The sequence below is a fragment of the Rhinopithecus roxellana genome, chromosome 7, assembly GCF_007565055.1.
Source record: "Rhinopithecus roxellana isolate Shanxi Qingling chromosome 7, ASM756505v1, whole genome shotgun sequence".
NCBI classification, from domain to species: domain Eukaryota; kingdom Metazoa; phylum Chordata; class Mammalia; order Primates; family Cercopithecidae; genus Rhinopithecus; species Rhinopithecus roxellana.
Window position 1 is genome coordinate 37,488,235 of NC_044555.1, and position 15,395 is coordinate 37,503,629.

At 34.1% G+C, this 15,395-nt stretch overlaps 1 protein-coding gene across 3 annotated transcripts in view; it reads right to left on the reverse strand.

Moving 5' to 3' along the window:
* The window catches only part of PCDH11X (protocadherin 11 X-linked), a 590,430-nt gene that overhangs the window by 481,190 nt on the left and 93,845 nt on the right, over positions 1-15,395 (reverse strand). Inside the window, exons 5-6 of one of the 3 annotated variants that reach the window (XM_030933939.1) lie at positions 12,146-14,638; positions 7,293-8,573 (exon numbers count right to left, since the gene is read on the reverse strand). In XM_030933939.1, coding sequence (XP_030789799.1) covers positions 8,529-8,573; positions 12,146-14,638 — 2,538 coding nt within the window. In that variant the 3' untranslated portion in view covers positions 7,293-8,528. Of the gene's footprint in view, positions 1-7,292; positions 8,574-12,145; positions 14,639-15,395 lie in introns of those variants that run through there. The other 2 variants (XM_030933940.1, XM_030933938.1) reach the window with 2 other exon arrangements.

Here is a 15,395-nt window from a genome sequence, read left to right on the forward strand (position 1 = left end):
TGATGATGTTAATGAAACTAGTAGCCCCTGCTGACAACAAGCGCTTCAAAAAATATCAGAAGATGTGTTATTGCAATGCAGAAACAACTTTATTTATAAGTATTTCACTTAATACAGATTACACACACTGTATGCACTGAAATTACATCAAATACAACCAGGTGTTAGTATCTACATGTATTCCAGTTGAAAGACGCTCTATAATTAGTCATTCTAACATATTCATACAAAAACCTGTTCATTCTTTTTTTTTAAAATTACAGCTCCAAAGTAGAAAGCAAAAACAGTATTTTAAAAGTGACTGTTATGAATCCTTTTGTATTTTAAATCTTCATAATTTTAATGTTACACTGGTTTTCTTCAATGCTGTTCTCGACTCAAAGTCAGAAATGATAATAAACTGTATACATTGACCAATCTGAAAATTGGACGCATCCTCATAATCATATTCCTATAATTTATGCCAGTCCAAAGTCTTCACTGAGCTGTTTACAATAATGTTTGTTTATATATACATAAGTAGGCATGTATGCATGTATATAATTATGGTAAATCCATATCATAGTCATTTGATGAAGAAATGAATTAAATCCATAAAGTTAAAGACATATGAAACAGCAAATCCGACATTGGACAGAAGACTAACAGAGAACTACTTCTTTCTATTTTCATAGTTATTAAAATTAAGTAATGTAACAATGCCAAATAAAGAGGATTGTTTTAATGGACTTTTATTTGGATATATTTTAGTTATAACAACTGGGCAGAAGTTGGCTACTATGGAATGCAAATTTATCTTTATTTGTGTGTGTGTGCCAAGAGAAGCAGAATCTGTACTAGTACTTAGATAACAAGAATCAATTTAAGTTTTTATATGTACTTTAACATTACTGGATCTGTGATCATTTGGGAAACAGACAAATAATTTGATTAAAAGAAAAACACATGAGGACATATACAGAATGTACTGGATATGACAAGGATTTTATAAATGAAAGATTTATATATGGGATGATATAAGGGATACTGGATGATTATAGTTTAGAAACGAGGCATAATGGTGTAAAAGGGGACAATAACATTGTAAATGTAGATGCAAAATCTTTTAACAAGCTTTCTTTAGTTTGAAGTTTATATTACTTTTTTTCTGCTAGAAATTTAACAAACATAAATATGCACACATATATGCAAACATATCTGTGCTTACACATACACTAACCCATTTTAAAACCAATACATTAGAACTGCTTAAACATCAAACTAATATGACATTTCCTCTAGACACACAATTAGGTATATTAACTTCTAGACATTTATCTTTCAGTTCAGGCACCTAAAAATATTTAATTGTACCTTCCCTCTCATTTCTATAATTTGTGTGCATTTTGAAATAAATAAGTGTATGTCTTTATACACAACTAAAATATATAAATGTAAAATTGAATTGCAGCACTGTGTGGAATTCTGTTGTTAACTGTTACCAATTATTCTAGATTCAGATAATGACAACTTTATATAGCATGTAAAACTCTTTTTCTATCGAAAATGAAACTATTTACAATATCATTCTGTATTACTAAATTCTGTGTCTTTATGTAGTCAAATAATTTTGTCAGGTCAGCAAAATATCCCTATATGTAGTAAAAAATTCGATTTTGCCTCCAGATGTTTTGGTATCATGTAAACACAGCCATGATATCAATCTGGAAGATAACTCAGCAGTTTCTCTTGGATAATTAAATTTGTATAAAAAAAGTAATTATTTGGCCGGGTGTGCTGGCTCATGCCTGTAATCCCAGCACTTTGGGAGGCTGAGGCGGGTGGATCACCTGAGGTCAGGAGTTTGAGACCAGCCTGGCCAACATGGTGAAACCATGTCTCTACTAAAAATACAAAAATTAGCTGAGTGTCGTGGCGCGTGCCTATAATCCCTCAGGAGGCTACTCAGGAGGCTGAGTCAGGAGAATCTCTAGAACCTAGGAGGCGGAGGTTGCAGTGAGCTGAGATCAGGCTACTGCACTCCAGCCTGAGAGACAGAGCAAGACTATGTCTTAAAAAACAAAACAAAACAAAAAAGTAATTATTTAATCTGAGCATCATAAATGATGTGTATAATTTTCTGCAAAAAGTACACTCAATTCATAGTTTTGAATAACAAGAGATGAAATAAAAATAATAATAAAATATAATCTCTCATTTAAGAGGTCATAAACTAGTTTTGAGAGTGCATGAAATTCCATTTCTGTGTATTTGTTCCATCCTTGAATATGAGACTATTTCTGTATTTACGTGTCAAAAGAGCCAGTAAATTTTAAAAAATAATTTTAGTTACTTCAAGTTTGTGTCACTCAACAACTATTCAAGCTGCATGTTTGAATTACTGAAAATATTTTTGGATAACATAACAGTTGTTTATGATCAATTCTCTTTAGTTATAATATATCATTGAAATGGTGCTCTGCATTGATTGTGTAATTGAGGTTAGAACTGATGTATAATAAGTAAATAGATTTTAAAGTTTATTTTACAGATTTCTGTAAATAACATTTTTCTTTCGAGTTCCATATTTGGTTTACTTTTCACTACTACTGAATAGTCAAAGCGGTATTACTTACACTTTTCTCTAATTGACTAATGAAAGTATTATTGTATCTAATGTTTCTTCTAAGTTTTAAGATAAAAAGAATGAAAATGTTTTTATTTATTTTTAAATTTTTTTTTGAGATGGAATCTCACTCTGTCAGCCAGACTGGAGTTCAGCGGCCTGATGGAGGTTCACTGCAACCTCCCCTACAAACCCCCGCCACTCAATCGATTCTCCCATTTCAGCCTCACAAGTAGCTGAGACCACAGATATGCACCACCAAACCCGGCTAAGTTTTTGCATTTTTGATAGAGACAGGGTTTCACCATGTTGCCCAGGCTGGTCTGAAACTCCTGAGCTCAAGCGATCCACCCGCCTCAGCCTCCCAAAGCGCTGGGACTACAGGCATGAGTCACGGCGCCCAGCCACTGAAAATTTTTTAAAAAGTCAACTGTATTCAAAAGATAGTAACATTTTATGAAGTAAATCAATATGTAATTGATACATATAAATTTCTAAGATAAGGGATAAAGTACAAATATTTCTAGAAAATCTATTAGAATAGTTCATTTTCATTATTATGTCAATTTGACTACCTGAAATCTAATGAAATGTGATTTGTGAGTTTTTTCACTTGACAAAAAAAATTTTATTATTAACTGGATATACTTGTGTATGTATGGATAATTAAATATAATTAACCATTTCAAAAGGAACAATTAAAACAATTTCGGTTGTGAATATCTAGAATATGGGAAAATTTAAAGAGTTGGTTCTGAAAATTGTGGAAAATAATTATGGAACTAGGTTGTTCTAAGGGAACTTTCAAAAAACATTTAGATGGTTTTTTTTTTTTAAGTATGAAAGCTTTTTCATCAAGACTTGATATTTTTACTGAGGGGATTTTAGTCTTATGGTGGAGATATGTAATATGCCTCTGTATTACACTATCAACTAATCAAGCTATGTTATCACACAAATTTGTTCAATCATACATCTATAAAAATAAACAATATGTTTAATAAATAAATCAGTCTTCAATACATGTAAAAAGTCCTGGATGTATAGTTTATAATAATAAAACAATAAGCATAATTCTATAATTTTAAAATGCACCGCTTCAAAAAGTTATATAGCTGTCAAACAGAACTACTGTTATAAAGAACTCACTGCTATAGCTTGAAATAAAAACAAATAATTTTAAAATTCTTCATCTAAAACCCTTGTACAATTTCTAGATTTTTCTACAACCAATGTGTTTCACATGTACAATAAAAATAGAAACCTATGGCTACTCCAGAATTTTAAAAGTCTACTCCTAATTCTAAATACATTAAACCAAAGATGCCACGTATGAACACCCATGATGTATGAAAAAATGCACTGTAGTTCTTTCTAAAAATACTAATTATATGCAAGAAATATAGCTTTGTATTATGACAGAACCTTTGAATATTCTAGAAAGCTAAGTCATATTTAAAATAAACACAAGCTAAGCTTCAGAAAAGCCAAGAAAACAAGTCTATTACACAAAAGCACCTACAAGAAGCATTTATGGAATGTGGCTTAGATTTATATAAGATTACTCAAGGTCTGCTTGTCCTATAGCGCTTCTGTTACACCCAGGCTGCACATCACATCTAGCTAGATACACAATTACAACATGGAATTGAACAGTGAGGAGTGCAGGTGACAAAACAGCAAAATGATGCAGTTAGTATTTCATGGTGAGATGACAAGGTTAGTAAATACTGATTGAATATAAACTCAATTTCTAAAAATTATTCTAAAGTATATCCTTTTTTGGGGGGGGGGTTGTTTTGTTTTTTTTTTTTTTTTGGTTTGTTTTTGTTTTTGCTTCTGTTTTTGTTTGAGACAGAGTCCTGCTCTGTCGCCCAGGCTGGAGTGCAGTGGCAGATCTCGGATCACTGGCAAGCTCCACCTCCCGGGTTCACGCTATTCTCCTGCCTCAGCCTCCCTAGTAGCTGGGACTACAGGCGCCCGCCACCACGCCCGGCTAATTTTTTGTATTTTAAGTAGAGCCGGGCTTTTATCGTGTTAGCCAGGATGGTCTTGATCTCCTGACCTCGTGATCTGCCCACCTTGGCTTCCAAAGGGCTGGAATTACAGGCGTGAGCCACCGCGCCCGGCCAAGTATATACACATTTTCATTCATAATGTGGACAGGGTGGTCAACAGAGAAAACAGACTCATACATACAAGATTAATTAATGAATGAGATTAAAATTGTTTTATATTTTTTACATTTAAATCTAAATCATTGAAAATAAAAAAGTCAGAAATATAATAGCTTAAATATCATATCATTAAAAATAAACTTGTATAATTAAAATAAAATGAGAATATATTTCAGTATTTTTTGTTCAATTAATGCACTATAGATTTTGATCAAATAAAATAATATTTCTTTGATTGCTTGCAGGGGATAAAGTATACAGTACACTGTAGCTCATCAATTAAGCTACTTATAATTTAATGGACAAAGTTCACTAAAAGTTCCTTTTATTTATCTATGACGACTAGTCTTAAGATTTTCTATCTTTCTGTCTTTTTCTATTCATGACTAGAATAAGAACCAGAGAGACTATCAAGAACATTTCATTGAGAATATTCCACTAGTCCATTAATGACAACACAAAAGGTTGGACAATATCTGAGACCTTGTAAGGTAAACATAATAATAATGACAACTAAATTAAAGGTGCGACCAGGTCAACAGATAAGAAGGAATCGAGTAAGGAAATAAATATTTTTGTCCTCTGGCCTTTGTAGAAAACTAGTTTCAATGCCTTCCATGTTGTTCTCAAATAGGGATAATATTCTCTTAAAAGCAAAGGATAGATCAAGAATAGTTACAGTCAAAAGTAGAATTCATTTTCATCTACGGCTCAAATTTAAATACTGTTAAATCTCAGTACTATCATTGGCTTATATGGGTAAATATTTTAGCCCAAAGCAGAAGTCGGTTTAGAAGTTCCTTTCTCAGAGACGCTGCATTCTAAGAGATGGAGTCACAGCTTTAAAAATAAAGTTTCTATTTTCATCTTCTTCAAATACGGCACTCATAAAACCATTGAGGAATGCTTTTAAAGAGATTCTGGATAATTATTTCAAGGAATTTTCATCTTCATATATACAAAGGAATGTTTAGGACCTTTACTCATTACAGTTATGAAGGAAAGGTTCACTGAAATGGAAGAAAAACAAGGTATTCACCCTTAGTTCAGAGTGTGCAGAAAAGGAAAGGGAAGGCCAGTCTAGTCATGACACAAGCAATAAAAATGCAAATGCATTTATATAATAATTACATACACAAATGATCTGAAGCCATGACAGCTTATTATGGGACATTTCAACTTCTGATTCACTTTTCTGGGCTTCATCATTTTATTCAAAATTAAATTGAGACTGTAGATTTTGGAAACCTCCACTCTGGGTATATCTTGCTACCTGCAGGGCACTGATTTTAGGAATATACTGAGTTGGCTCAATTCTTACATTCCTGGGAATGATTTGAACTAAACTGAAATATTTGTCAAGAATAAAGGGGGGTGGAACTGCAAACTTGTTCTATGTGAATAACTTATACAAATGTGTATTTTAATTTTAAGCAATTTTTCTACAACAGTTGTTTATAAGTATGTAATATAATATTGTAACTCACATGATATCTCTCATAAGCAGTAAAAGTAGTTACACTCACAGTAGTCATAATCAACTAAGTAATGTTTAAACAAGCAGATAGCATGTACATTCAAGGAACCTGACATATTGGAAATACAAGGGATTCTGTATGGAGTTAATGGGAACACTAAATTTTAACAGAAACTTGTTTAAAATATTATCTATACGTTACATATCCAAGAAATACACTAATTTGAAATGCTGAATAGAGCATAAACCTTCTCCAAATACATTTACATCAAAGAACACTTCAAATAATACACTAACTTTAATGTACATACAAAATAGACCAAATCCTATTCACACTTTTAAAGGTAAAATGATACATAATTAACATTTGAATGAAAATTCAGGAGGCGTATGTTACGTAGTCATTATAAGTGTCCTTTGTACTCCCTTTTTATCCCAAGAAATCATGATTTTTAAAAATTCTGTTAGTACTGTTAGTAAGTCATAAATAGTTTAAGAATACAGCATAAAATTGGAACATGTCATTCTTTCCTCAATAAAATGTAATGTACACAAAATATGAGGCATTTACTCATTTGAGTAGGAAATGACTTAGTTGACTTACTGGGAAAAGTGAATTCATTTTAAAGGAAAAATTACCTAAAGCAATGATGTATATTTAGTAATTTAATGCTAGAGAAATAAAACAGACTTATTTAAATAAGTTACTCTAGCAACCTAACATTTTTCTTAGGTAGTTTCAAAGTTGAGATAAAATCTTTTTGAAATCTCCTATCTCAATCTTTGTTTCCACCCTCATATGACTGGAATTATGTTTTGTAATATAAGAAATAGCAATATACTTTTTTCAAAATATCAGGGAGTATAAAGAACTTTACATTCTCCTTTTGACAGATAAAAATAGAAAGGACCTCTTTGAAAATATTTATAGAAGAAGAAAACATTATTACAACAAAAATAACTTTTTTTTTCTTTTTTTTTTTTTTTTTTTTTTTTTTTTTGTGGAGACGGAGTCTCGTTCTGTCGCCCAGGCTGGAGTGCAATGGCGCGATCTCGGCTCACTGCAACTTCCGCCTCCCAGGTTCAAGCGATTCTCCTGCCTCAGCCTCCCGAGTAGCTGGGATTACAGGCGCCCATCACCACGCCCGGCTAATTTTTGTATTTTTTAGTAGAGACGGGGTTTCGCCATGTTGGCCAGTCTGGTCTTGAACTCCTGACCTCAGGTGATCCGCCTGCCTCGGCCTCCCAAAGTGCTGGGATTACAGGTGTGAGCCACTACACCCAGCCAAAAATAACTTTTTAATAATTAAAAAGAGTGGAACAGCATGATTACAATCAACATAAAAACCTAGTAAAATTATTTTCTATCATTCAACTTTTTTTTTAATTTTTATTTATTTATTTTTTTTGGAGACAGAGTCTTGCTCTGTCACCCAGGCTGGAGCGCAGTGGTGCGATCTCGGCTAACTGCAACCTCTGCCTCCCAGGTTCAAGCAATTCTCCTGCCTCAGCCTCCAGAGTAGCTGGGACTACAGGCGCCTGCCACCATGTCTGGCTAATTTTTTGCATTTTTAGTGGAGACGAGGTTTCACCGTGTTAGCCAGGATGGTCTCGATTTCCTGACCTCGTGATCCATCCGCCTCGGCCTCCCAAAATGCTGGGATTACAGGCGTGAGCCACTGCGCCCGGCCCATTCAACTTTTAAGCAGAGTGGTGGGTAATAAAAATTATTTTCTCAGCAATATTATGTTAGTGAATATTCTCAAAACACTGAACCAGAGTGTTTTGGTTTTGTCTTTTGTCTGTTTGGGGTCTTAAAAAAGTCTCTTGCCCTGGATACCTTTCAGAGAGTAGCTTGGATAGTTTAGCTCATTTCCAAACTCCTGGAGATAATGTTTTAATTATTCAACAATCAGACAGGGCAAGTAATTGCATGTTTCATCACTGATATATTAACCATAAGTGTATACCCCAAGACAGCCTTATATTACATCACAGCTGTTGATTCAGAGCAAACAGAGAAACAGCATGAGAGTACTCTGTTATTGCACTGCACTGTCTCTTCCATAAATTTTAAATTTCCATTGCCAGATTACAGCTAAAGAAAGCACAAGGTTCACTAGGACATCGTTTTTAACATGATTTTTTGTTTTGCTTGCTTTTATAATGGGAAATCTAGATTACAAAATTAATGATCTTAGCCTAATTTTGAAATCACAATCATTGAAATTTTTTGGAAGGGGAATGGAATTTTGTTGTTCCTAGAAAGTTATATCTCACTGCAGATTTCAATAGGTGATGTCCTGGAATCAGTCTAGGACAAGAAAAATAACACGTTATCAAAATCAGATGGTTGTGTTCTAGGAGTTTCATTTGCCAAGCATGCTTCATGGTTAAAATTCACATTACCAAAATATAAATGCAGAGTCAAAGTTACTGAATTTTACAATAGCGAATACCAATCTTATTCCAAGCTAACTCAGACTGCAATTATCATTTCAAATCCATGTATCATATCTACAGGATGGTTTCATGCATGAATTAGAACTGTCTAAAGTTTTCACCATTCATTTCACCTCATTTCTGAAACTGAAAGACTATTCCAACTCAAATCACAGAAATTTGTAAGGTTTTTTGTTTGTTTTTTTGTTTTTTTGGAAAATGATGTACCCCAAATACTTGTCTTAGTCAGTGACTGGAAGACCTTCAAAAAATTCTACTTTGATTTTTATTCTCCTATTTTTAAAAAATGTGTAGTCTTCACAATATTTATTGGGTGAATTGTATTAAGCAAGAGTTGATTTTGGCAGTTTATCTCTTTTACATGACATTGATCAAAACTGATTTTAAAATAATTGTTTATACTTATGGTATCTCTAATGTCATAACAACCAATTGCTATCTGCTTGCTTTGAAAGGTGTTAATAGAAGAAAATGTGTAGCCTCATCCTCTCTAATTTCATGTTTTTAAAATTTCTACTACAATATATGAAAAAATGCCTTCCATAATACATGTAGAAACTTATGCCAAAGAAGAGCATTATATTCCCCAGATATAGATGGCTTTATGCAATATGTGTACTCCTATCTAATAAATGTTCCATATATTTTCAGAATATCCAAGTCAGAAAAACAACCTATACAATCATCAAGGAGAATGAGAAATTATGAGAATTAGAAAGTATTTGATTCCCTTTTTGAAACATAAAATTTCAGATGAATTCCCTTGTCTCTTATAGTCTGCTAGAACATTTGATTTTCCACTTTCCTGTTTCTATTCAGATGAGTAATGAACTAAATGTAAATATTCCCCAAACCCTCATTTTGAAAATGCATTTCTCACTGTTTAAAATAAATTGGAATATTTCTACCTTTTGCTAACAGTAATATTTTATTCTACTCTAAATATTTCCTTAAGGAAAAATGAACTTGTATTGTATTGGCTATCACTTCTCCCATTTTGTATGATATTTCTTTAAAAAGAAGACACTTACTGCATTTGAATTTTTAAATACATAATTTCTTTTTCAGTGCTCACTTATTTTGTTAGTATTCTGCAACATCAGTGAACACCCTAACATTAAACACAAATTGAAGAGCATATAGAAAAGGTAAAGAACATTGCAAATGCAGCACAAAATGTAAAGATTCAAATTATTTTTAGTATCATATTAGTCTGCCTAAGTTCACCAATTCATGTCTTGAAGATATTTAGTAACGAATATGAAACAACTGTGAACCAATGACAAAATATATAACTTATTTTTTAAGCTGTGAAATAAATAAGTCATCTGCTAATTCAATGATTCCAAGATAGTCCTTTCAGTTAATAAAAACCTAATGACAACCAATAACTGATTCTCATTAGCATTTACTTTTTTGTATTTTGCCTAATTCTTATGTTTCGGAAAATGTCTCTTAGTTATATAATATAGAATGCATCATGGAAAATGGTTTATTATTTTTATTGACTTTTTAGGATCACAAAATATTTTTAAAAAACAAAAAGGTGAGGATATTTGAAAAATACTTCAATTTTTTGTTCTTCATCCATGCCCTCCTTACCATGTGCTCAGAAACTCAAGTAAAATTAGTCTATCTCATAAAACATCTCTGTGCCTTCAAAAAGCACTGAAACCAGAACTTGCTCTATTAATTAACTTCAATCTATTAAAAATGATGATCTACATATGTAATTCACAAACCCATTCTTTGTATACTTCTTAAAGAAAGTCACAAATTAAACCCAGGAAAACATGTTATTATACCCAAACCACGTAGTGTTATTCATAAAAGATACTTTTATGTTGAGAAACATATGCAATAAGCAGAATAGCAATAAGAACTGGAAAATGAGAGTGCCCTTTTTAATGGTTAAATATAAACAAAAACACACCCTGTGGAGATGTTTGACATCTATTACATTTGTTGCCCATCCCAGATCCACTAACTATGTAAAATATGGGATTCATCTGAACTGTAGAAATAACGACTGCAGCGTAAATTCATTTAAAGTCTAACAGAAGCTCTCTATACAAACACTAAGGTTCTAGTCTACTTTTTGAAACAGCATTTAATTTGCGTACCTATTATAACAAAAATGCACCCACATCTGAATTAGTACCTTACGTTCACTAATGACCTCCATTGTTAAATCCATTTCCAAAGTTATGGTAAATTATTTGCATTGTTATCTTGAATGTAGTAGACTTCTTTAATATCTCAAACATTTGGTGAAAGAAAATCAGTTTTGATTTTCACATTGCTACCATTTTGTTAAGCCTGAATAGGTGTTCAAAAGACTTTATTCCCTGAAACTAAGATTAATACTCTTTTAAGAGTTAACACAGACAAAATAATAAACTCAACATGTAGCATAACTTCAAGAGAAAAAAAAGTGGGTAAATTCCATTGCTTGTCTTTTTAAAGGGAATAATTATATTTAAATCATTTAATATTTATGAGTTTCTGGATAAATTTGTATTCATTTCTCCATGGAATGCTGATAAAAGGCACTGGATAAACTCTTGCTTTCATAAATGTATTGGGTTTTAAGTTATTGTGCACAGATTTCTTGGGTCTTAACATGCTCACATTTTTATTTGTGCCCATGAGAGAAACCAAACATTTTATTTTCCAAAAGTGATTATCTTTGAAGAATGTCTTCTGAAGGGCTCAACATACCTGGCATAAATATGCAAATATTTAAATAGCTATCTAAAGTAGAGACCTCATATATATTTCATTCTCTGGCTTAAAGATGAGAATGAGTAGGCTCTCATTTTTCTAATCCCATTCTTGTTACATTGTGTGACTGTAGATTTGATGCACCAAAATAATTTTGAGTTCCTAATCTGAAAATGACACTTTTCTTTGTGAGAACCTGAAGGTCTGGTAGAGTGTGGAGGGAGTATCTTGGTGCTGAATTTCTGTGAACAGCCACAGATTTTCCCAAGTGAAGCTAGAATTCTCAACATCATTAGTATTTAGAGCTATTTATCAGATTCTGAAAAGCTTTACTGTGATGTATCTAGCCCAGACTATTCTGATCCTCATGCACACAATGGTACTGAGGACAGTGCTACAACCCTTTGTGTTGAAGTTTTTTCAACGTATTCTCTAGCAAGAATTGTCATACTGCCATCTACAGACAAAACTGCCCCTACTATAATTATCATTCTGCATCCAATTTTCCTAAATCAGTAGTTATTTTGTTCTCATCTTCTACCAAACTTAAATGAATCCATATATCTATTTGGATACATCTGTAGAATATAATTGTTTTGATCCCTCTTTGAAGTCAATAGATTTTGTAAAATTCTACATCAACTGAAAATAATAATAAAAAATAGTTAGAAAGTTGTGTTAGAAACTTGGATTACCTACCGGTCTGGCGTGTACAGACACAGGTGCCTCGAAGGTTGTCACTGGATAGCCGCTGTCAGAAACGCTGTAGGGATCTGAACTGCTTGAGGAACACTTGGAGATAGAATCACAGGCCACAAAGGTGTTATCGAGAGGCAGTTCTTGGATGATGTGGTGCTTCGAATTCAGGGGAGTTTCAGGCTGAATCTGGAAGGCAGGCTGTGGAGAGGCAGATTTGTAGTGTCGGGCCAAATCAGGGCTGTCGGGCTTGAAAGTAGTAGGTGTAGTTACCCAATTGTACTTGCCCATGGTTTGCTCTTCTAGATCAATAGGAAGTTCTAGTGTGATGCTGTTTCCATCATTGTCAACATCATCTACCTTAGTTTCTTCAATAGTGACAAAGTTAAGCAGCAGGTTCTTAGGGGACTGCTTCTTCTTCTTTTTCTTTTTCTTCATCATTATCATCTGCCTGTTTTCTGGGTTTGGGGTAGCCCATTCAGAATTCTGCTTGTTTTTCTGAGCAGCCTTAAGGTGTGGTGCCTGGCGACATCTTACTACAGCAGTGATGAAAATAACTACAACGACAGTTATGGTGCCAGCAACAACTGCAACCAGGATCTTGACATAGTCACTAGTTGGTGAGGATGCATCAGCTATCTCAGTATTTGGGGTCACTGGTGCTTCACTGCTTTTGTGTACCAGTTCATTAATCAGTGTAGCATTGGTCACTGACTCATTCACAAACAGATTGACAGTTACAACACTGAAGAGAGAATCAGGTTGTCCTAAGTCATTAGCTTTGACCAACACTCTGTGTAAACCAAGGTCTGTAACATCACATTTCTCCTTCATTATTATGTTGCCTGTTGTTTGGTTGATTTCAAACAGATCTCTTGTGTTTCCTCCTACAATGCTATAATGAACCTCTGCATTCATGCCAGTGTCATTGTCAACAGCAATTACCTGAAAGACCACTGTGCCTGGCTCAGTGGATGGTAGAACCAATTCATAAGAGTAGTTGGAAGGAGGGACAATGAAAACTGGTTTGTTGTCATTGACATCAACCACATTTATGGTTACTTTGGCACTTGAAGAACGTGATACTCTACCACCATCCTCAGCCTTTACATAGAAAGTGTAAGATTCTTGTTTTTCTCTATCAAATGAAATATTTGGTCGGATGACACCAGTTTGTGAATCAATGGTGAAGTCATCATTCTCGTCTAAAATGGAGAGAGTAACTGCAGAATTCTCTCCATAATCAGGATCAGTTACAGTGATCAGTCCCACTGTACCATGTCTTGGAAGGTTTTCTGGGACATAGAAGTTGTATTCATTGTGAGTGAAAACTGGGCTGTTGTCATTCTGATCAATAACACTTACAAAGACTGTGACATTGCTGGTTAAGGGTGGCACCCCGTTATCTTTTGCCAGAACTGTGAATAAATACTTTTCCTCTTTTTCTCTATCTAGTTTCTTCACTACAGTCAGCATGCCTGTACGACGATCCAGGCTGAACTCAGGTGGAGCATCAGGGCCTAGCAGGAAACTGATCTCAGCATTAGGCCCACTGTCTGCATCCGTTGCACTTACTTTCGTCAACTGGACGCCAGGAGAGTTATTCTCAGGAATAGAAACAGTTACTAAAGACTGGGTGAAAACTGGAGCATTGTCATTTTCATCTTTCACTTTGATGAAGAGCATTGCTGACTGATTCAAAGGAGGTTTGCCCGCATCTGCAGCCAGTAATTTAATGGCATATTCTTTTGTGGACTCGTAGTCAAGATATGCTGCTGTCTCCAGGAGGAACTGATTACTGAATACTGGCCTTAATCTGAAAGGGATTTCATGATCTGTGAAGCATGTCACCCTGCCATTATGGTCTGCATCCTTATCCGTCACAGTTATGAGAGCAATTTTGGTGTTGAGTGAAGCATTTTCTGAAAGAACAACTGTGTCATTGATTGTATTGACGATGTATCTTATGTCAATGGATGGGACATTATCATTGACATCTGTAACATTTACCAGCACCATTGCTCTTGCTGGCACCAATCCACCATCACTTGCCAAAACCAGTAACTTGTGGTTTGGTGTTTCTTCCCTATCCAGTGGTTCTTTGATTGTGATAAGTCCAGTGGTGGTGTTGAGGTGAAATAATCTTTTGGCAATGTTGGAGACTAGATTGCTGAAAGAGAAGTGGATCCTGGCATTTTCACCTATGTCAGCATCTGTGGCATGGAGCTGTGTCACTGAAGTGCCTACGGGAGCATTTTCTGGTATACTGACTTCAATCTCCGTCTCCTTAAATACTGGGTGGTTGTCATTTGTATCAGTAACACTTACTTGCAAAATAGCAGTACTGGATCTTTGAGGAAAGCCACCATCTTCAACCTTTACTTTCATCACGTAGGTATCTTTCTCTTCCCTATCTAACTCCTTTTGAACTATCAGTTGTGGCATCTTGTCTCCTTCTGGTGTTTCAATGACATCGAGGCCAAAAATGTTTTGACCCTGGAAAACATGCAGTGAAACAGAATTAACTTATGTTCATATAAATTAATATATTCGTATTAATAGGAATAATAAAATATAATTTAACTTATGTTAACTTATCTAATGAGAACAATTTTTAGTTTCTTGAAGCCACATAAAATAGTGGGATCAGTTCAGAAATAGGTGCCAGAAGACTTGAGTTCTAAATCTCAACTCTGCCTATAACAAATGTTGTGACTACAAGCAAGGTACTTTCCTTTTCTTGATATTTGCAAAATTAGAGAACTGTGCTAGAAGATGTTCTGGGAAAGGGAGGCTTCAGATTGTAGCATTTTATGGTAGTAAATGTAACTCATTTATGTGAGCTATTTACGTTTTTTAAAATTATGTGAACTATTTCAGTTTTTAAAAATTAATTAATTTTTTATTTCATTTTTCCATAAGTTATTGGGGTTCACGTGGTATTTGGTTACATGAGTAAATTCTTTAGTGGTGATTTGTGAGATTTTGGTGCCCCCATCACTGGAGCAATTTACACTGCACCATATTTGTGGTCTTTTATTCCTTGTCACCTTCCCTCTCTTCCTCCCATGTCCCCAATGTCCATCGTATCATTCTTATGCCTTTGCGCCCTCATAACTTAGCTCCCATATATCAGTGAGAACAATGTTTGGTTTTCGAACTATTTAAGTTTGCAAAGGAAAAAAGTATATAGAATTTTAAAAAGAATCGTCACTAAATTTTTGCAAGATAAATGAAGCCGTAAGTGAATTAT